Below are 23,113 nucleotides of genomic sequence, written 5' to 3' on the forward strand. Positions count from 1 at the left end.
ATCTTCTATACGACTCATGCTCGACCTTTCGGTCTTCTGTGTTCCGAGGCCATGTCTATACACATGCTAGGCTCGTCAAGTCAACCTAAGTGTTTGCATGTGTAAATCTGTCTTACACCCATTGTATGTGAACGTTTTGAATCAAACACCCGATCATCATCTGGTGCATTGAAACAACGAACTGTCGCAACGGTGCACAGTTAGGGGGAATACTTTCTTGAAATTATTATGAGGGATCATCTTATTTACTACCGTCGTTCTAAGTAAACAAGATGCAAAACATGATAAACATCAAATGCAATCAAATAATAATAGTGACATGATATGGCCAATATCACATAGCTCCTTTGATCTCCATCTTGGGGCTCCATGATCATCTTGTCACCGGCTTGACACCATGATCTCCATCATCATGATCCCCATCACCGTGTCTCCATGAAGTTGCTCGCCAACTATTACTTCTACTACTATGGCTAACGCGTTTAGCAATAAAGTAAAGTAATTTACATGGCGTTTCTCAATGACACGCAGGTCATATAAAAAATAAAGACAACTCCTATGGCTCCTGCCGGTTGTCATACTCATCGACATGCAAGTCGTGATTCCTATTACTATAGCATGAACATCTCATACATATAGATCATTCATCATTCATCACAACTTTGGCCATATCATATCACAAAGCACTTGCTGCAAAAACAAGTTAGACGTCCTCTAATTGTTGTTGCAAGTTTTACGTGGCTGAAGTAGGGTTCTAGCAAGAACGTTTTCTTACCTACGTGAAAGCCACAACGTGATTTGTCAACTTCTATTTACCCTTCATAAGGACCCTTTTCATCGAATCCGCTCCAACTAAAGTAGGAGAGACAGACACCCGCCAGCCACCTTATGCAACTTGTGCATGTTAGTCGGTGGAACCGGTCTCACGTAAGCGTACGTGTAAGGTTGGTCCGAGCCGCTTCATCCCACAATACCGTTGAAGCAAGATAAGACTAGTAGCGGCAAGAAAGTTGACAACATCTACGCCCACAACAAATTGTGTTCTACTCGCGCAAGAAGAACTATGCATAGACCTAGCTCATGATGCCACTGTTGGGGAATGTTGCAGAAAACAAAAAATTTCCTACGGTTTCACCAAGATCCATCTATGAGTTCATCTAGCAACGAGTGATCGGATGCATCTACATACCTTTGTAGATCGCGAGCGGAAGCGTTCAAAGAACGGGGATGATGTAGTCGAACACGACGTGATCCAAATCAACGGAGATCCTAGCACCGAACGGACGGCACCTCCGCGTTCAACACACGTACGGTCAGCGTAACGTCTCCTTCTTCTTGATCCAGCAAGGGGAAAGGAGAGGTTGAGGAAGATGGCTCCAGCAGCAGCACGACGGCGTGGTGATGATGGGGCTGCAGTACTCCGTCAGGGCTTCGCCAAGCGCTATGGAGGAGGAGGAGGTGTTGGAGAGGGAGAAGGAGGCAACCAAAGGCGTGGATGAAAAGCCCTCCTTCCCCCACTATATATAGGAGGGCCAAGGGGGGGCGCCTTCCCTAGGAGATCCAATCTCCTAGGGGGGTGCGGCCAAGGGGGAGGAATCCTTCCTCCCCAAGGCACCTAGGAGGTGCCTTCCCCTCCTAGGACTCTTCCTCCTTGAAACCCTAGGCACATGGGCCTCTTGGAGCTGGTGCCCTTGGCCCATGTAGGCCAAGGCGCACCCCCTACATCCCATGTGGCCCCCCCGGGACAGGTGGCCCCACCCGATGGACCCCCGGGACCCTTCCGGTGGTCCCGGTACAATACCGATGACCCCGAAACTTGTCCCGATGGCCGAAACAGGATTTCCCATATATAAATCTTTACCTCCGGACCATTCCGGAACTCCTCGTGACGTCCGGGATCTCATCCGGGACTCCGAACAACATTCGGGTTACTACATATACATATCCCTACAACCCTAGCGTCACCGAACCTTAAGTGTGTAGACCCTACGGGTTCGGGAGACATGTAGACATGACCGAGATGCTCTCCGGTCAATAACCAACAGCGGGATCTGGATACCCATGTTGGCTCCCACATGCTCCTCGTTGATCTCATCGGATGAACCACGATGTCGAGGATTCAAGCAACCCCGTATACAATTCCCTTTGTCAATCGATATGTTACTTGCCCGAGATTCGATCGTCGGTATCCCAATACCTCGTTCAATCTCGTTACTGGTAAGTCACTTTACTCGTACCGTAATGCATGATCCCGTGACCAGACACTTGGTCACTTTGAGCTCATAATGATGATGCATTACCGAGTGGGCCCAGTGATACCTCTCCGTCATACGGAGTGACAAATCCCAGTCTTGATCCGTGTCAACCCAACAGACACTTTCGGAGATACCCCTAGTCTACCTTTATAGTCACCCAATTACGTTGTGACGTTTGGTATACCCAAAGCACTCCTACGGTATCCGGGAGTTACATGATCTCATGGTCTAAGGAAAAGATACTTTGACATTGGAAAACCTAGCAAACGAACTATACGATCTTATGCTATGTTTAGGATTGGGTCTTGTCCATCACATCATTCTCCTAATGATGTGATCTCGTTATCAATGACATCCAATGTCCATAGTCAAGAAACCATGACCATCTGTTGATCAACGAGCTAGTCAACTAGAGGCTTACTAGGGACATGTTGGTGTCTATTATTCACACATGTATTACGATTTCCGGATAATACAATTATAGCATGAATAAAGACAATTATCATGAACAAGGAAATATAATAATAATGCTTTTATTATTGCCTCTAGGGCATATTTCCAACACACAACACTTCCAAACTTGTGAGAGGCCGCCTACGCAAGATTTGGCGGCATGCTAGCCCCCGGAGGCCGCCGGCCATAGCCGTAGACGCGCGAAAGGCAATCCGTGTAGAGGGAATTTTTCGGATGCTTCTCCATCACCAAAAATTATGAAAAAAATATTATCGTTCCTATAGCACATGTGCCCACGTCGTGCAAAAAAACTCATGATTTTATCGTGCTCCGAGTATTTAATAATATGCACGCCGCATCGTTACCGCAGAATGGCTACTACCGTGTCATCGCCGTCCGTTAGCGGGGGCCACGCCCCGGAGATGCGTGCCGCCTCTTCGGACATGCCACCACACCACCCCGCATGTATGAGGGCCCGGTGCGACGCTCCGGTGGCATTGCTACCCCCAGGGCCCCCGTCCGGCCTAACCCTGTAGCGTTTGACCACGTGATCTATCCCTTTGACTTTGGACGGACGGGATTTGACCAGTGGACCTCTCCACCCAGTTGTGTTAGGTCAGCCCATAGGAACAATTTGGAGCAACATCCGGGCCAGACCCACAGCAAGATCCCCTCCGTGTAGACCCGACGCGTCCGTTTCCCCCCTCCAGGTGCTGGTGGTGGCGCCGTCCGTGAGGGGGGCCAAACCCCGGAGACGCGTGCCGCCTCTTCGGACATGCCACCACACCAACCCGCATGTATGAGGGGCCAGTGCGACGCTCCGGTGGCATTGCTACCCCCCCCCAGGGCCCCTGTCCTGCCTAACCCTAGAGCGGTTGACCACGAGATCTAGCCCTTTGACTTTCCACGAACAGGCTTTGAACAGTGGACCTCTCCACCCGGTTGTGTCAGGTCAGCTCAGAGGGACACCTGGGATCAACATCCGGGGCAAACCGACAGCTACATCCCCTCCGTGTAGACCCGATGCGTCCGTTTTCCCCCTCCAGGTGCCGGCGGCGGCGCCGTCCGTTAGAGGGGCCACGCCCTTGAGATGCGTGTCGCCTCTTTGAACATGCAACAACACCACCTCGCATGTATGAGGGTCCGGTACGATGCTCCGGTGGCTTTGCTACCCCCCCCCCAGGGCCCCCGTCCCGCCTAACCGTGGAGCGGTTGACCACGAGATCTAGCCTTTTGACTTCCCACGGACGAGCTTTGACCAGTGGACCTCTGCACCCGGTTGTGTCAGGTCGGCCCGTAGGGACACCCGGGAGCAACATCCGGGCTAAACCCACAGCTACATCCACCGTGTAGACCCAACGCGTCCGTTTCCCCCCTCCAAGTGTCGGCGCCGTCCATGAGGGGGGCACACCGCGGACGTGAGGGGGGTCACACTCTGGAGACGGGTGTCAGGCGTTTGCAACCGCCACAAAACTTTTGTCGGCATAGCTATTTTTTATTTTAATAAAATATAATGATCTATATTCAAAAGAACATGACCGCACATTATTAACGTGCTCGAAAAAATACAAACTATATATATATATATGTATGTTTATATTAAACATGCTACATGTTAGTTGATATAATAATACATAAAAAAGCTTAAAAATATATATATGAAAAAAAAAGTCTACCTATGCCGACGGCTATGAGCCGTCGGCATAGAGACGGCCAGGTTTTAGGCGGCGGGCGGCGTGCCGCGGATCGCTGACGTGGCAGGTATGCCGACGGCAGCCGTCGGCATATGTCTTGGACGGTGCGGCCCGGATCGGTGACGTGGCGTGCGGACCTATGCCGACGGCTCCCCGCCTCGGCCGTCGGCATAGCTCTGATGACGTTAGCCGCCCGTCAACAGCGGGGTCGCCGGGCCCACCACTATGCCGACGGCCCTTGTAAGCCGACAGCAGCTGTCGGCGTACTTGCAGATAGGCCGACGGCCGTTCTATGCCGACGGGTGCCGTCGGCTTAGCTCCGTCTAACCTGACGGCCTGGATACCCCGACGGCCAGGACCAGGCTGTCGGCATATCTCCGAGGAACCCGACGGTGGCCGTCGGCATTGTTTTGGCCGTCGGGGTAGCACCCTGTTCCGGTAGTGGTTCCCCGCCGTCCCCCGAACGCCCCCGGCGGCGGCCGGTCACATCCGCGAGATGGCGCTCATCCCGGCCACCTCGCCCCGTCCTTCTCCGTCCCCAATTTGAACAACCGGCGTCTGATTCCGGCGGGTGGCCGCCGATTCTGGTGGGCAACTGATGATTCTGGTGAGCTATGCGGTGGAATTGCGGCAGCGCATCCTTCCCGACGAGGTTTGACCGGTATAAGGGTCGCCCTTAGTTTGGCCTTTGAACCTTCAAATATATGGGTTTCGGGTGTGGGTTTACGGTGCCTCTTAAAATATTAAAGGTCGGACCACTTGTACGGTTTCTGTTCTGCACATTTTTTTCGGCCAAACCCTTAAAATCTGAAAATTATAAGGGTTTGACCGGTTTTACGGGGTCTGCTAGAGATGCTCTGACAAGGGTGACGCCGCGGAGAGGAACTGAGTAGGCGCATCCTGCCGACCGGCGATGCGGGACAATAGTCACAACTAGTAGTATATCGAAGGAATCGGAAGTAGCAGATCGAACCGGATTGTGTAGCCACAGTCCTCATCACTTACAAATAACAACACAAAGGCACAACAAATTGCCCCGTGGTTGGATGGAAGTCTGAAAACCAAGAATCAGGAGCAAATCATAACTCTTATTCAAAACCTTGTAGTCTATTCCAACTTATGCATGTTTGGTCATACAATTTCTTTGCCAGAAGCATGGAGGAGGAACGTCGACATGCAAAAAGTAGAGCTAGAGCTCATCTTGGAAAGATGTGGCGCATCTGAGGGACCCCGCCTTGAGGCAAGCATTCTCCTTATTGAGCTCCTCCTGCTAGTTGATGTAGTGTTTGGTGATGCAGTTGGGGTTGAGGCAGATGAAGTTCTTGAGCACCTCCCGCACGACCATGTTCTCGGACAGGATCCTCGTGTTCTCCTCGCGGAGGAAGAGGTTCTCCGCCCTGCAAGACCTGCGACACTAGGATGTTAAGTTAAATGAGAAGGAAAAAAAGTGTGGGCAGAGAGCGGCTAGTGTTTGGAAGGAGACCCAGGTATCAGTCCAAAAGAAAGTGGTGAGGCCATTATTCGTGACGACGATTGAGATTTTTTGAAGGGTGGGGAGTTTTGAGTTTATAATTTTCCAGAGGAACGAATGGTTATGTTTGTCAGCAATAGCATGTGTATATAGCCACTATGGTACTAATTTAGAGAAAACTTCATTAGTACATAATTATTCAGTAAGCAAAGTTCTTCAAATCTGGACCATCATATTTTTTGGTTTGCAAACATTTTTTCAAGCAATAACACATTGAGTCTCTATAAGTTTCCTCTGCCGTAAAAAAAGGCTTGACGAATTGCATCAAGTTCTTTCAAAAAAAAAAGTTGGAAATGCGAAAACAGACATGAAATAGACAACAAGAGTCAAGTACAGAAGAAAGAAAGGTCAACCTAGCACCCCGAGAGCCGAGAAAGTAGACAGGAAATCGAGCCGCTGAGGTATTTGAGAGAGCATTGGACGATCGGTTGGAAGGCTGAAGAGGGGAGCTTGGTGGGGGAAAGAAGTAGGCCTAGATAGGGCTGGGGGGAGGTAGAAACGGCGCATCCGCAGCGATGGAGGGCTGGACGTGGATGGGTAGCTAGGAAGGTAGTCTTGTGAAGATTCAGCAAGAGGACAGTAGCGTTGGCAAACATATCCAGGATTTTTTTGAGTTGCGTGGCAGTATGCATTGTCAGATCGATATGCTACAATCCATCTTATGCTTAAATTTTGATGAGAAGGGCCCAGAAAGCTGCGATGAATTTAGGAAAACCTATCAATTTTAGGCTGTTAAACAAATAACCTGTTCCTTGGATTTGGCGTGTTAGATACTTAGATCTCTCTCCACTTTATCTGATGTAGACCATGTGGTGATGAGCTTCTCACGGTCTCACATCTAACAGGGTTGACGCTGCGGAGAGGAACCAAGCAGCCGCGTCCTGCCGGTCGACGAGCGAGACAATAGTTACAACTCACAAGTCACAACACACAACACAAGGAACGACGCTATCTACTAGTATTATCGAAGGAAACCATGTTTCTTACAGAAGTAGCAGAACCGACTTTTCATGAAATATAATCTCATACATCGAATTGAGTAGGTAGATCTCCTTTGTTCTGACTTCTCCCAGGAGTAATGTTGGAGCTTCCTATGGTGGCTCCAACTAATAAATGAGTACGAACTAGAGTACAAGACTTCTGCGGCAGTTTGTGTAGGCACAGTCCTCAGTTACAACACAAAGGCACAACAAATTGCCCACGACTCGATGAAGATCTGACAACTAAGAATTATTCAGGACCAAATCATGTCTCTTATTCGAAACCTTGTACTAGTTTATTCGAACTTATGCATGTTTGGTCATACCATTTCCTCGCCGAAAGCATGGCGGAGGAACGTCGACATGCAAAAAGTAAAGCTAGGGTTCATCTTGGAATAGGGCTGGACACGAGCCGAGCCAAGCCGAGTTCGGTCCGAGCCTAGATTTGGCTCGCCATGAACGAGCCATGCTTGGCTCGGCTCGCTAGTTGAACGAGCCCGCATCTGGAGGCTTGGCTCGTCTTGCCTATGGCTCGGTCCAGCCCGAGCAGCTCGTTTTGCCTCTGGAGGCTGGGTGCGTGGGCGTACGGGCGCCTCAGGCGAGGTTGGCTTGACGGCGTTGAGGGGAGCACGACGGAGACGTGCCGGCATGGCGAGGTCGGGCGTCTGGTGCGTCGAACGCAGGTGGCTAGCCTCCGTAGCAGTTGATCTTGCTTCCTCTCGTACGTGTGCATCCAGCCAACTCCAGGATTCAATCAACGTGCTTCAAGTTTTGTACTTGTGTCCAAGAATCAATCAACAGGCTGGTGATGCGTGCGTGCGCTGCCGCCGCTGGATGCGCTCGTGCGTGCCGACGCCGGTGGCAGGATGCGTCGTGGTGGCATGCAGGAAATAGCTTGGCGAGAAGCGTGGGGCGGCGGTGGCGGCGGCAGCGAACCCTAGCGGGAGGAGACAGTGGAGACGATGCGACTCGCTGGGTTGGGCTGGTTGCGCTCCTCTGCTGGGCTGCGTGATTGCGTCGCGTCCTGGGCTTCGGCTTCGGACGAGCCACCGAGCTGGACCGGGCCAAAACAGGCTCGACTCGGTCGGCCAACGGGCCCATTTCACGTGGCTCGGCTCGGCCTATTTAGCTCTCCGGCCGAGCTGAGTCGGGCCGAGCTGGAGCAAGCTCCGAGCCGAGCCCATTAGCCCGTTCGGACGTCCAGCCCTACTTGGAAAGATGTGGTGCAGTGGAGGAGCCCCGCCTTGAGGCGAGCGTTCTCCCGATTGAGCTCCTGCTGGTCGATGCAATCCTTGAGGACGCAGTGGGGGCAGGTGGCGGAGTTCTTGAGCGCCTCCCGCACTGCCATGATCTCGGAGCGGAGACTTGTGTTCTCCCAGCGGAGGAAGCGGTTCTCCAGCCGCTCGTGCTCAATCAGCCATGCCATCATAAAGATTCCAGCCCGTTAATTGCATCACGGATCGAGGACACGAGATCGAGAAAATGAAAAAATAGAGAACTATGGAGCAAATCAGAGATCCAGTCCATAACCCATACCTTGATCTGTGTCCGGTGGTTCTGGAACCAGGATCTGACCTGCTTGGTCTCCAGACCAAGCTCGCGTCCAAGCTGAGCGCACTCGATCTCACTGGGGTGATCGGACTTCTTGTACGACCTGAGCGCGCACACCACACATACATAATTGATTAGTTTCTGCCAATCACTATAGTGTCTAGTACGCAGTAGTATGAAGATGCATAGAACATCAAATCACGGGAAATGGACAAAAAATAAGATATTAAGAGATTAGAACCTACTCCTCCAACTTCTGGACCTGCTCCGGTGTGTGGCGGCGTTGGCGCTTCCGGCGCTCCTGCAGCTGCTGCTGGCTGTCGGAGGCCCCCTGCTGGTGGTCGCCGAAGTCCATGGCTCTCGCTCGCTCTCTCTCGGAGGCTGGCTATAGAAGGAGAGGATGGAAGGGGAGCGATGGCTTTTTGCTCTGATGTGTGATCCCTCCCGGCCGGTGCCCTCCTATTTATACAGAAGCCTTGGTAACGCCAACATTGTGCTGCTCACTGCCAACCCATGGTATCGTCGTTTCCTTCTTTGGCTCCATCTACTAACCACCCCCGCTCCTTGGCTTCTTTCGTCCATCTTGCTCGAGAAGCCCCGCTCCTTGGCTTCTTTCGTCCATCTTGCTCGAGAGCCCCCGCTTCTTGTGTTGCGTTTGCATCTCCTCCTCTCTTTTGGTGAGTGCACATATATTAGAATGACTTAATTCCGTCTTTTTTACCTACTAATTAATCTTTTGCCAGAATTACCATTATTTGAGAGCTGCAAAACTTTAGAGAGTAGCTAGAGTACTTCCTGGAAAATATCACGCAGTCCTATTCTGAAGGTGACGGAGAAAAGCAATTCTCCCATGCACAGGAGGTCCCGTGCATGAGAGAGCCCTTGATTTTGCTTAGAGATTAGATGCCAGACGCATTGATTGAGCTTGTACTTTCTTAGATATTTTTCTGACCGCATGCAAGCACATTGTACCAGCTATTTTCACTACTGGAAAATGGCCCTACCCCGACGGCCAAATCAATGCCGACGGCTGCCGTCGGCCTACTTTGCGCTATGCCGACAGCCACGTCTTGGCCGTCGGCATATCTTGGCCGTCGGGCTACCACGAGCTAAGCCGACGGCACCCGTCGGCATACATATGTCGTCGGCCCAGCTGCGAACATGGCGACAGCAACCGTCGGCATACCCAGGCCGTCGGCATAACCGTGGGCCCGGCGACCCCGCCTGTGACCAGCGGCTAACGTCGTCAAATCTATGCCGACGGCCTGGACAGGCGGCCATCGGCATATATCGTCATGCTACGTCACCGATCTGCGGCGCACCGTCCACGTGCTAAGCCGACGGCTGTCGTCGGCATACCAGCCACGTCAGCGATCCGCGGCACGCCGCCCACCGCCTAAAACCTGGCCGTCTCTATGCCGACGGCATAGCCGTCGGCATAGGTAGACTTTTTTTTCATATGTGTTTTTTTAAGCTTTTTTATGTATTATTATATAAACTAACATGTAGCATGTTAAATATAAACATACGTATGAATATATATGTAGTTTGTATTTTTTTCATATATTATGAATATATATATATATGGTTTGTATTTTTTCGAGCACGTTAATAATGTGCGGTCATGTTCTTTTGAATATAGATCATTATATTTTATTAAAATCAAAAACAGCTATGCCGACAAAAGTTTTGTGGCGGTTACAAACGCCCGACACCCGTCTCCAGAGTGTGACCCCCCTCACGTCCGCGGTGTGCCCCCCTCATGGACAGCGCCGGCACCTGGAGGGGGGAAACGGACGCGTCGGGTCTACACGGTGGATGTAGCTGTGGGTTTGGCCCGGATGTTGCTCCCGGGTGTCTCTACGGGCGACCTGACACAACCGGGTGCAGAGGTCCACTGGTCAAAGCCCGTCCATGGGAAGTCAAAAGGCTAGATCTCGTGGTCAACCGCTCCACGGTTAGGCGGGACGGGGGCCCTGGGGGGGGGGGGGGTAGCAATGCCACCGGAGCATCGTACCGGACCCTCATACATGCGAGGTGGTGTTGTGGCATGTTCAAAGAGGCGACACGCATCTCAGGGGCGTGGCCTCCCTAACGGACGGCGCCGCCGCCAGCACCTGGAGGGGGAAAATGGACGCATCAGGTCTACACGGAGGGGATGTAGCTGTCGGTTTGGCTTGGATGTTGCTCCCAGGTGTCCCTCTGAGCTGACCTAACACAACTGGGTGGAGAGGTCCACTGTTCAAAGCCTGTCCGTGGAAAGTCAAAGGGCAAGATCTCGTGGTCAACCGCTCTAGGGTTAGGCAGGACAGGGGCCCTGGGGGGTAGCAATGCCACCGGAGCGTCGCACCGTGCCCTCATACATGCGGGGTGGTGTGGTGGCATGTCCGAAGAGGCGGCACGCATCTTCGGGGTTTGGCCCCCCTCACGGACGGCGCCACCGCCGGCACTTGGAGTTGGGAAACGGACGCGTCGGGTCTACACGGAGGGGATCTTGCTGTGGGTCTGGCCCGGATGTTGCTCCAAAGTGTTCCTATGGGCTGAACTAACACAACTGGGTGGAGAGGTCCACTGGTCAAATCCCGTCCGTGCAAAGTCAAAGGGCTAGATCCCTTGGTCAAACGCTAAAGGATTAGGCGGGACGGGGGCCCTGGGGTAGCAATGCCACCGGAGCGTCGCACCGGGCCCTCATACATGCGGGGTGGTGTGGTGGCATGTCCGAAGAGGCGGCACGCATCTCCGGGGCGTGGCCCCCCCTAACGGACGGCGATGACACGGTAGTAGCCATTCTGCGGTAACGATGCGACGTGAATATTATTAAATACTCGGAGCGTGATAAAATCATGAGTTTTTTTGCATGACGTGGGCACATGTGCTATAGGAACGATAATATTTTTTTCATAATTTTTGGTGATGGAGAAGTATCCGAAAATTTCCCTCTATGCGGATTGCCCTTCGCGCGTCTACGGCTGTGGTCGGCGGCCTCCGGGGGCTAGCATGCCGCCAAATCTTGCGTAGGCAGCCCCTCACAAGTTTGGAAGTGTTGTGGTGGTTGCAAACGCCCGGCACGCATGTCCGGGGTTTGGCCCCCCTCACGGACGGCGCCACCGCCGGCACCTGGAGGGGGGAAACGGACGCGTCGGGTCTACACGGAGGGGATCTTGCTGTGGGTCTGGCCCGGATGTTGCTCCAAAGTGTTCCTATGGGCTGACCTAACACAACCGGGTGGAGAGGTCCACTGGTCAAATCCCGTCCGTGCAAAGTCAAAGGGCTAGATCCCGTGGTCAAACGCTACAGGGTTAGGCGGGACGGGGGCCCTGGGCTAGCAATGCCACCGGAGCGTCGCACCGGGCCCTCATACAAGCGGGGTGGTGTGGTGGCATGTCCGAAGAGGTGGAACGCGTCTCCGGGGCGTGGCCCCCCCTAACGGACGGCGATGACACGGTAGTAGCCATTCTGCGGTAACGATGCGGCGTGAATATTATTAAATACTCGGAGCGCGATAAAATCATGAGTTTTTTTGCACGACGTGGGCACATGTGCTATAGGAACGATAATATTTTTTTTCATAATTTTTGGTGATGGAGAAGTATCCGAAAAATTCCCTCTACACGGATTGCCCTTCGCGCGTCTACGGCTGTGGCCCGTGGCCTCCGGGGGCTAGCATGCCGCCAAATCTTGCGTAGGCGGCCTCTCACAAGTTTGGAAGTGTTGTGGTGGTTGCAAACACCCGGCACGCGTGTCCGGGGTGTGCCCCCCCTCACGGACGGCGCCGCCGCCGGCACTTGGAGGGGGGAAACGGACGCGTCGGGTCTACACGGAGGGGATCTTGCTGTGGGTCTGGCCCGGTTGTTGCTCCAAAGTGTTCCTATGGGCTGACCTAACACAACCGGGCGGGGAGGTCCGCTGGTCAAAGCCCGTCCGTGCAAAGTCAAAGGGCTAGATCCCGTGGTCAAACGCTACAGGGTTAGGCGGGACTGGGCCCTGGGGGGTACAATGCCACCGGAGCATCGCACCGGCCCTCATACATGCGGGGTGGTGTGGTGGCATGTATGAAGAGGCGGCACGCGTCTCCGGGGTTTGGCCCCCCTCACGGATGGCGCCACCGCCGGCACCTGGAGGGGGGAAACAGACGCGTCGGGTCTACACGGAGGGGATCTTGCTGTGGGTCTGGCCCGGATGTTGCTCCAAAGTGTTCCTATGGGCTGACCTAACACAACCGGGTGGAGAGGTCCACTGGTCAAATCCCGTCCGTGCAAAGTCAAAGGGCTAGATCCCGTGGTCAAACGCTACAGGGTTAGGCGGGACGGGGGCCCTGGGGGTAGCAATGCCACCGGAGCATCGCACCGGGCCCTCATACATGCGGGGTGGTGTGGTGGCATGTCCGAAGAGGCGGCACGCGTCTCCGGTGCCCCGGATCCGCTGCCGCCCCCACCCCCACCCCCCACCCCCCCGTCGACGACCCCCTCCCGGCGGCGTTAAAAAAACATTCAAAATCCATATGAAATAATAATACATAAAAAACATGGAAAAGGAAAAATATAACTATAAAAAACATCAAAAAAATTATATGAAATAAAAAAACATAAAGAAGAAAAAATATAAACTATTAAAAACATTAAAAAATAAAAAATACAGCTATGCCTACAGCTAAGCCGTCGGCATAGCTGCGGCCAGTGGGGGTGCGTCACGCGGATCGCTGACGTGGCATCTATGCCGACGTCAGCCGTCGGCATAGATTGCCTTATCCCCTCGCTCACCACCCTGTCCACTCGTTCTCTCCCCTAGCTAGCTGCCCCCGACCCCGAGCACACCCGAACTGCTCGCCGCCGCCACCGACGTTTGGTTGCTAAAATACTTAATAAAGATTTTTTTTGCAATTTGACATGTTGTTTCATGTCGATTCATAATGTTGTGCCAAATGGTTAATGTGAGGTGAAGACCTAATTTTTTTCACTTGATGGAATTAACAGGATTTGTGGTGTTCCCATCTTCGTGGAGTGACCGTCGACGTTGGAGGTGTTGGTCCAGGATCGTCCCTCCTTTGATCGACTACATCCTCTACATCGGAGGGTGAGCAACAATTTCATGACCTCGTCCACTTTTTTTCCATGTCACTAGATTAAATTTTCACATCAAGTCGCGTAACCTAGGTCTCCCGTCCGAAAGGGTTGCATCGATAAATATGCATTCAATTGCATATTTATCACCGCAGCTCTTTCGGATTGTCCAGCGCTTTCCACGGACAGCCCGAGGATGTGTAGATTGGGTACGTTGTTCATGCTCTACCCCGTTCCGAGACAGGATTTTGGCGGCGCCTCCCTGTTGTTCTCCGGATGCACATTCTCTCGGCATTTTGCCGAGACGTGTATTTGGAGAACAGCGGGGAGGTGCTGCCGAAATTTTGTCTCGGAATGGGGTAGAGCATGGACAACGTACTCAATCTACACATTCTCGGGTGGGATTAGGACCCATCTTTACCTATTAGAGATGTAGGTGGATTAAATGTCGTTTCTCATCAACCTTGTAAAAAATAAAATATTGATGTGAGTAATTTAAATGAATCCTTAATTTTGTTGTGTGGCTTCCAATAAAGCAGAGATGGCAGATAATCAATGGATGTATAGTGGGTTTTTCCGTCGGAATCAAGTAACAACAGAGTGGGTCGAGAAAACTGATGTGTTTTTGAAAGAGATATTCCGTAGTCAAATGAGGATGGTGCCAGAATGCCCGTGTGCCAGATGTAAGAGGCGTATCCGCAGAGATAAGAGTGAGATGACTAAGCACCTTCGCACGCATGGATTTATGCCCAACTTTAATATGCCGATAAACTTTGCCCAGCGGGACCGTGGTAGAGAGGATGTGATACGACAACGCGTCGCTGGTTATGAGGACGATGGGGTTAGAGACATGCTAGATGATGTCTTTGCTGCACAGCCGACACCTCCGTCACATTCAGCGAATGAACCGGAGGAGCCGGAGGAAACCGCAAAGGCCTTCCTGGAAATCTTGGCCTCGTCAAAGAAACCTCTCTATGAGGGTGCCAAGCTGTCTGTGTTGGATGCCATCTCGCAACTGATGGCAGTCAAGGCTGAGTACGGCTGTAGCCGAGGTTGCTTCGAAGCATTTCTGGGAGTATGGGCTAACAGCCTGCCTGAGGGCCATGAACTGCCGAAAACCATGTACGGTACGAAGAAAATCATGAAGGCGCTCTTGATGGACTATGAGAAAATACATATTTGTCCAAAGAATTGCCTTTTGTTTAGGCATGAGTATGCGGATGACAAGTACTGTAGGAAGTGCGGTTCCTCTCGGTATATTGAGGTGGTCGATAAGCATGGTCAGAAGCAGCAGCTAAAAATCCCTGTGAAGGTTCTTCGGTATCTTGATTTTATAAAAACACTACAGTGCCTTTTCATCACCGAGGAGTCTGCCAAAATGATGAAGTGGCACAAGGAAGGGAAAAGGTACAATCCAAAAAAAATTGTACATCCATCAGGAGGTGAAGCATGGAAGTCATTCGATATAGAGTACCCGGAGGAAGCAGCCGAGGCTGGGAATGTCAGAATTGCTATAACAGGTGATGGGTTCAATCCATATGGTATGTCGTCTAATCCATACAGCTGTTGGCCCGTATTTGTTATTCCGCTGAATCTCCCTCCCGGCGCCATAATGCAACGCAAGACCATGTTCCTGTCGCTTATAATTCCGAGGCCTGAATATCCGGGGAAGAATTTGAGTGTGTTTATGCAGCCGTTGGTGGATGATTTGAACCATTCTTGATACTTCCCGAGGTTGACAAACGACCGACATCTGCAGAAAAATTTCTTGATGAAAGTTTGGCTACAATATTGCATGCATGACTTTCCCGGTTATGCCTTGTTCTGCGGATGGTGTACAAGTGGAAAGATGCCTTGCCCAGTGTGCATGCAGAGTGACCGGGCTCAAGAGTCATGACTATCATGTATGGATTGAGCGGATTATGCCGGTGATGGTTCGGGGCTATGTTCCCGAGCGTGTCTGGCGTGTGCTTGTGGAGTTAAGCCATTTCTTCCGCACGCTTTGTGCTAAAGAAGTATGTCCTGAGAAGATAAAAGAAATGCATAAGAAGGTGCCGGAGTTGATATGCAAGCTAGAGAAGATCTTCCCACCAGGCTTCTTTACTCCGATGACACATCTCCTTTTGCACCTCCCGAATGAGGTATTGTTGGGGGGCCCTGTGCAGAATCGTTGGCAGTACGGCCCTGAGAGACAGAACAAGCATCTGAGACAGAAATGTGGAAACAAAGCTAAGATTGAAGCTTCCATAGCTGAGGCAGTTATCCTAGAGGAGGTGGCAGACCTCAGGACAGCCTACTATCTGGACCATGTTCCCATGTTGCACAATAAGGTGTCTCGATACAATACAGAAGAACCCAAGTATAAACCCAAGTTGCCTCTATTCATCGGGCAAGGTAGTAGGGCTGGATGCTCGAAATCTTATCTCATGCCACGAGATGAGTGGGAGGATGTCATGTTCTATATCTTGCACAACATCAAGGAAGTTGAGGATGAGTGGATGAGGTAATACCTTTGCACCATTCTTTTAGTCAATTCGTTATGTTCACTTTGCCTAGTTCTTATACCGCTTTTCTTATTGTAGTCGATTCGTTGAAGAAGAATGGACGGGAATGCCTCCTTCTGAAGCGGAGGCACTTGCTCTTCTCCGAAAGGGTGCTAATGGAAGGAAAAATTTCGTTGCGTGGTTCATCGAGAAAGTAATTTTTCACACTTTCAATTAAACTCATGCACCCTATAATTTCAATTAAACTCATGCACCCTATAATTTCAATTAAACTTGTAGGGAAATGATCCGACCAAATCAATGGATGAAGAATTGAGATGGGTTTCCATGGGTTTTGATCCTGTCGTCATGACATGCGAAAAGTATGATGTGAATGGGTATCGCTTCCATACAGAGGAGCACCAGAATAGTTGGCCTGATCCCAAAACCATAAATACCGGAGTCTTCACTGAAGGAGATAATAAAGTAGATTACTATGGAAGGGTAGGAAAAATATACGAGCTTACATTCAAACGTGGCCGCGAACACCTAAGTCTCACTGTGTTCAAATGCTGATGGTTCGACCCCAAAAAGGGTCTGAGACATACGCCTTCTGTTGGTTTAGTTGAAGTTAAACCATCAACCGTCTATGCCGGAGCTGATCTCTTTATCGCCGCTACCCAGGCCACACAAGTATATTATCTGCCTTACCCATGCCAGAAAGAGTACCTAAAGGGTTGGGAAGTTGTGTTCAAGGTGTCGCCGCATGGTAAGCTACCGGACCCGAACGATGATGATTACTACAACATAAACCCCATGACATACGAGGGAGTGTTCTATCAAGAGGAACATGATGACGTGGTCCGAAACAACGAGGATGATGACTTGGGTTATGTTGACCTGGACCCAAACGACGACGACGCATGGATTGATGGTGAGGCAGTTGTGAATCAAAGAGACATAATTATGCTTGAAAAGTTAAATGAAGACGCTGACGATGAGGAAGAGCCTCCACCTCCGTCAGACAACGAATAAGATATGCGTGATAGTGATGATGAGACCGGTCCACAAATAGATTACAATAGTGATGATTCATATGGGTTCTAGAAAATGTAAGTTCTTTTAATGATCATTACAATAGTATGCTTAATGTGCTCTTCTGGTATTAATGTTTTTCCTGTATGCTTGTTTAATTGATATCCTTACTAATTGTTTATTCTCTTCTCAATGCAGGTTTGCTAATCATGGGCAAGTCTAGCGGCGCTAGTTTCCTCAGTAAATTTAAAGAACTTACTCGGAGTGGACGAGCCCACAAGGTTCCCTCCCGACTACGCGAGGATGACACCTCACAGGGAGGTGGAGGGGTCGGGGGAGGAGACCCTAGAGGAGGCGGTGGGGGGAGAGCCCCTAGAGGAGGAGGAGGTGGGGGAAGAGGCAACCGGGGCAAAAAACTCCGGGCCATGTCTGAAATAGGAGGGTCTTCTTCGATGCCCTCCTATACAGAGGCACCTTCTGAGTCTGAGGAGGAGGAGTCTGTTCCTGATGGCGAGGAGGAGGAGGCCGAGGAGGAGGGTGAGGAGGAGGAGGCCGAGGAGGAGGGTGAGGAGGGTGGAGGGGAGGTTGATCCCGCGTTGTGGGGTGACTTGCCACCGGGTTCTTCGCAGGGTGGCTGCGTGGTAATGCCGGACTACCTACACCACCTTCTATCGAGGAGCACAAGTGGCTCATTGAACCTGTGGGGACAGAGTAAGTGCCTCTCAATCATATTTTCAACACATGACAACATTTTCTTATTGTACACATGGCAATCATTTGATTCTTTTACAGAAACTGGATCCTTCGCGGAAAGGGCCGTAAACCGAACGGCCTTATCACTGTCCTGTTGAAGGAGTTTTGGCCTGGCCTATTCTGCCCGCGGCCAGACAGGGACCCGCAGCAGCGGGTTTTGGCCACGAGCTGGGCCCACTACGAGGCTTGCAGCAACGCGGAGTACGGGACGACCGGTAAGGCCGTGCTCACCAAATTTTGGGTAAGTTCTCTTCTGAATCACTTGTCTTCAGTTTCGTTCATAGTTTATCATTGAATCACTCAACTCATGCCTTGTTTGCTTCTGGTTTATGCATGATTGCAGCAACTCTATAGAGTTCTTGACGAGCACAAGGCCAGAGCCGACGTGGTCTTGCTTGCGGCTACGAAGAAGAAAGCTCGTCAGTTGCAGTACGAGGTGCGCTGGGTTGCCGTCTCGCAGTACTACCACTACTACCTGCACCAAAAGATGACCAAAACTCAAGCGCAGAAGCTACAACTTACCTTGAGCAAGGAGCAGTTCATGATGGTAACTATTACTAACTTTTCATTGTTTCAAGCAGTCAACTATATGTTTCGTGCTCACATGTCATGCTTCCAAAATTTGCATAGGTTGTTCCTCGTTGGTGCTACGGAAGGCATGACGGATGGGCGAGTTTGGTGGATAGGTGGCTCGGCGCTGATGCAGAGTTTGCTGCCAAGAGCATCAAGGCCCGGGCTAACCGTGGAGACGACGGGACACATGGCCAAGGAAACAGGAACCACTGGGCTTCAAGGCCATCAAGGTATATCTATGTGCATGATGCATTTTTGTTCTTCTTTACGTCATGTTCTTATGTATGGCTGACTTCTATTTGACGTTGTAGGAGGACAAGTTGAAGAGGCCGCTCTCAGACATGGAGTCGTGGAAGCTGGCCCGCGAGCGGAGTCATCGCAAGGAGGGCGAGAGCCAGTACTACGGCAAGACCAAGGAGCACCTGGGGTCTTACATTCATCACTATCAGGAGTTGCATCCGGATGTTCCTGTTGCTGAGGTCGCCCAGTCTCAGATCGACGACACGGCGGTGGTGGCCATCCAGGGGAAGAAGAATGGCTGGTATCCGTGTTTCGATGGCTTGATCACTCCTTCGATCTCGTACACAAAACTTCGGGCTACCAACCAGAGCCAGTTAGAGAGTACGGGGCGTTCACAGACTCCCTAGGCCACCAGCATGCTGTAAGTACTTCCTCTTTATCTTTCTCTATCTTGCATTCTCAGTTTATTTCCAGCATTGCTCACTTAGAAACAACCTAAATTATGTAGGCATATAAGGAGTTTGTCGAGCATAGGAATCTCGAGGTGCGGGAGTACTTGAAACGAGTGAAGGCAAACGATGATTACAACCGTCAGATGATGACGGTTAGTTTTGCCCTCTTAAAACCAAGCTAAATTTTTGCACTTTCATTCCTTCTGATCTTCTAGTTTGCTTGTTTAACTAACATTCAGGCTATGTTGGCGTCTTGGACTAACCGCACGGATCCACCACAAATGGGACCCCCACCACCACCTGCGGGAGAACCCCCACACGTGCCCACGTTCGATGAATGGGTGGCACTAGGCAGTGATGGTCCGGTTAGTACATTTTCCTAACTACTAGCAAACTAGTTCTCGTTCATGAAACACTATCATATCATATTTACCGTTAGAATCTTTTCTGAAACATGTAGGGGACCGGTGGCTCGACTCCTGCTCCGTCGACCCCAGTCACTCCGATCTGGCAGAGTGGTGGTGGTCGTGATGGCGGTTTTGGCGGAGGTGGTGGTGGTGGTTTTGGCGGAGGTGGTGCTTTTGGCGGAGGTGGTGGTGGTTATGGCGGAGGTGGTGGTTCTGGCGGAGGTGCTCTTGCTTGATGATTCCGTGCATGTGGCCATCGTGCCATGCCTTTCATATTCCTACTTTTATCATGTTTCATGTCTTGCACTACTTTTATGTTCATGAACTTCCGTCGGTGATGATCTTTAGATGATGTGATGAACTTGAGTATGTTTAGATGATGATGGTGAACTTGAGTATGTTTAGATGAACTTGAGTATGTTTACATGATGAATTGTCATATTTCTGCATAATTTCATATTGTTATGTTTTGAAATGCTGTCAAATGAATTGAAAAAGAGAAAACAGGGAAAATAATAAAAAAACTATGCCTACGGCAAAGCCGTCGGCATATATACGCCCAGGAGTTACCAGGGCTTGCCAAGTGGCACATCTATGCCTACCGCAAAGCCGTAGGCATATATGAAAATCAATGCCGACGGCTTTGCCGTAGGCATAGCCCTGCTGCCAGGAGAACCCAGGAACTGCCACGTGGCAGAGATATGCCGACGGCTTTGCCGTCGGCATAGATTCATCTATGCCTACGGCTTTGCTGTAGGCATAGCCCTGCGACGTGGCATTACGTGATTCATCAGCGCTTTTGACGGCGCCGTCCGTTGCCGTCAGACGAAAAACACTGCCGACGGCTATACTATGCCGACGGCTGACGTCGGGCCGTCGGCATAGGCCCCTATGCCGACGGCTATACTATGCCGACGGTCTGACAAGACTACGCTGACGACATCTACGCCGACGGGGCTATGCCGACGGCAGCCGTAGGCACAGATCTATGCCGATGGCCTAGGGGCCTATGCCGACGGCCCGTCGCCGTAGGCATAGCCCGCGAGTCCGGTAGTGTTTCCACCATCCCATACTTTTTCATTTTATTTCCAAGGTTAAATCTATTTCATTTTTAAACCAAAAATATAACTTATGACCTGTTTGCATTTTTGTGTTTATGATGATGAGAACTTCAAAACGAGACCACTTTTGAATTACTTCAATAAGTTTTAAAATTGTGATTCCCAGTGGAACATAGTGAGCCATAATAAAAAATAAAGTATTTTTGCGAAATAGAATAAACATTATTGAATATTTCACATGGAATTAATAAATTTGTATGAAACAAGTTTGACGCATGGTGATTTAGTTGTCTAAAAATTTAATTTCTAAAAATATATTCAACATTAGTCTTGTTTTAAAGATCTCGGCAGTAAAAACACAATTGTGCAAACAGAATGTAAATCAAACTTTTATTTCATTATATACATTAGAACAATTTATTTGAATGTAACTTAGTGAGTAGAGAATACCATGTAGATGTATGTAGGTGGTCCCATTCCACATAGAAAAAAAAAGTGGTGGATGCATGCACGGGAGTAGAAAATCCACTCTCAAAGGTGACGTGCTTATTTGTTTGAGAGATGACCCATTCCATGCTGCAAGCAGGCTCGCTTGCTTTTTTTTCATGTAAATTTGGGAGCCGATTACCACAGAGCCGATGTGCTACATGCTTGGTGCAATGGGAGGCTGCGCGCGCCGGTGCTCAACTTACACTCTTTGGGACGCCAGCATGGGCCTCAAAGAGTTGGACCCTGTATTTTCTTTTCCCCCTATAAATGAAATGATCCGCGGCATTGCGTATTTGCAGAAAACAATATGTTGTTATTCTCTTTATATATATTTCCTTTCATGCTTAGTTGATTTGTAATACATTAGGAAATTGCTTTTTGTGACCGAGCTCATTTGCTCTCATGAACAGTGAATTCCAACTAAAGTAGCTAGCAAAGAACTTAAAAAATCAAAGATGCTCGAGTATTTCATGGAGAAATGACATCCGGGATGCTCTAGACAAACAAACAAAATCGACTGTCAAAAAGCTTTAAAATGTTTAAAATTAGTCAATACTTCGAGTAAATTTATAATAGCAAGTTTAAACTATTAGTTTATACTTATTGCTAGAGCAAATTAATTTTGATCGTGGTGTGATTTATAATATAGAATAATCTAATCCACTTGATGATTACAGATTAAAAGATCCGCGCTAAAATCAATTATAGCATATAAATGTTTGCAAGGGATCGTTATGCTCCCTGTGCACCTCTCTGTGTACTCCTCCATTCATGCAGGATGACTGTTTCTTGTAAAGTAAATGTAAGATTTTACGTACCATGCTTAGTCTATGTTAATACTTGATTTATGTGAGTTATATTGTGTGCTTCGCATTATATGGGGTGGCATATATTTTTATTCTATTTATGTGAATAATGTTTCACAAGCTAATGTATTGTGTGCACTCTATAAATTTTGTTCACTGTAAATAACTTTAGAATTACTAGTTGTGGGGATTGTTGTGAAGTAGGTATAGTTGTAGATTAGTAAACAAGAAAAGCATATATGCATTCTAGCAACAACATATTCTATAATTATGGTGGTGTTACGAAAAATCTTTCACGTGTATACTGGGCATATCGCTTACATACAAGTTGACATTCGTACATGTGTGAAAATGTTCTTCATGTAAACTACAGAAGTGGATTCTTTATATGTTGTTTCCAAAATTACATGCTGGAATAAAACATATATCATAAAGCTAAAAAACATATATCCTATGCGCGCACGGTTGTATGAGGCATCATGTCAACATGTTATCTGTGTTCATTTCCAATGGATGCTTAATAGTACACATTGTTTCTATATTTATTTTTGTTGTTATGGTTGTTACACATGATTTTATTCAGGTTTGTTATGGTATTTGACCATACAATTTGTACAAACTATATTGTGTTAAGTATAATTCAAATAAAATCTGAAGTTTTGCAAGAAGCCTGTCAGCAGTCAGATTTAATATGTTCTAAAGTTTTATCTAGTAGAGTTTGCAAAGCACTTCATATCAACTTCATTAGAGTTTGAGATCAAACAAACTAAGTATCAGGTAGCATAATCAAAGCAGGCCTTATTATAAAATGAGTTTGGAGAACAATCATACTCTTTAGCAACACAAATGCATGTTTAGTTTTGACTGTTTAATGTGTTTAAAAGTTGCTAAGCTTGTAAAATATATGGAAGCTATGCATCCGTGTATACTACATGCTCGACAAAAAGTAGTCGTGCTTTTTATGGTTACATTCTTTGCTGACAACTATACAACAATAATTTTTGCATGTGAAAACCGTAATGGCACTTAGTGCATTCATGGACCGCGATGATAATGGATAACTAATCCTACATTAACTATGGCGGCTTTTATTGCCTAACTGAAGATCCATCCTGCGATAAATTTGTGACTTGAATGTGCCAAGTAACATGATCATATGGGCACGAGCACACAGACAAACATCTACATGGTAATTCGTTTTCGGTCAACACAATCTGCAGAATCTTGGACACTAGTTAACATTTATGGGCCTTGTCATGGAGAACAAAGAGTGAATTATACCAACTGGAT

At 49.2% G+C, this 23,113-nt stretch overlaps 1 protein-coding gene across 1 annotated transcript; it reads right to left on the reverse strand.

The window, feature by feature from the left end:
• Nucleotides 1-5,470: 5,470 nt before the first annotated feature.
• On the reverse strand, nucleotides 5,471-8,885 carry LOC147958638 (homeobox-leucine zipper protein ROC8-like). The gene is made up of 3 exons (XM_087535739.1): nucleotides 8,710-8,885; nucleotides 8,450-8,567; nucleotides 5,471-5,808 (listed from the first exon to the last, which is right to left on the reverse strand). Exons 1-3 carry the CDS (start codon nucleotides 8,817-8,819, stop codon nucleotides 5,656-5,658), a joined length of 381 nt encoding a protein of 126 aa, XP_087391865.1. The 5' UTR covers nucleotides 8,820-8,885; the 3' UTR covers nucleotides 5,471-5,655.
• Nucleotides 8,886-23,113: the final 14,228 nt, after the last annotated feature.

Source organism: Triticum urartu, chromosome 7A (genome assembly GCF_056163025.1).
Source record: "Triticum urartu cultivar PI428250 chromosome 7A, HENAU_Tu73, whole genome shotgun sequence".
NCBI lineage: Eukaryota > Viridiplantae > Streptophyta > Magnoliopsida > Poales > Poaceae > Triticum > Triticum urartu.

Excerpts from the sequence above, each read along its gene's own strand:
- LOC147958638 (XM_087535739.1), bottom strand. The coding sequence starts at position 8,819 with ATGGACTTCGGCGACCACCAGCAGGGGGCCTCCGACAGCCAGCAGCAG. Across the intron at positions 8,568-8,709 it reads CAGGTCCAGAAGTTGGAGGA|GTCGTACAAGAAGTCCGATC; the intron begins GTAGGTTCTAAT and ends GTGCGCGCTCAG. Across the intron at positions 5,809-8,449 it reads ACCACCGGACACAGATCAAG|GTCTTGCAGGGCGGAGAACC; the intron begins GTATGGGTTATG and ends CTAGTGTCGCAG.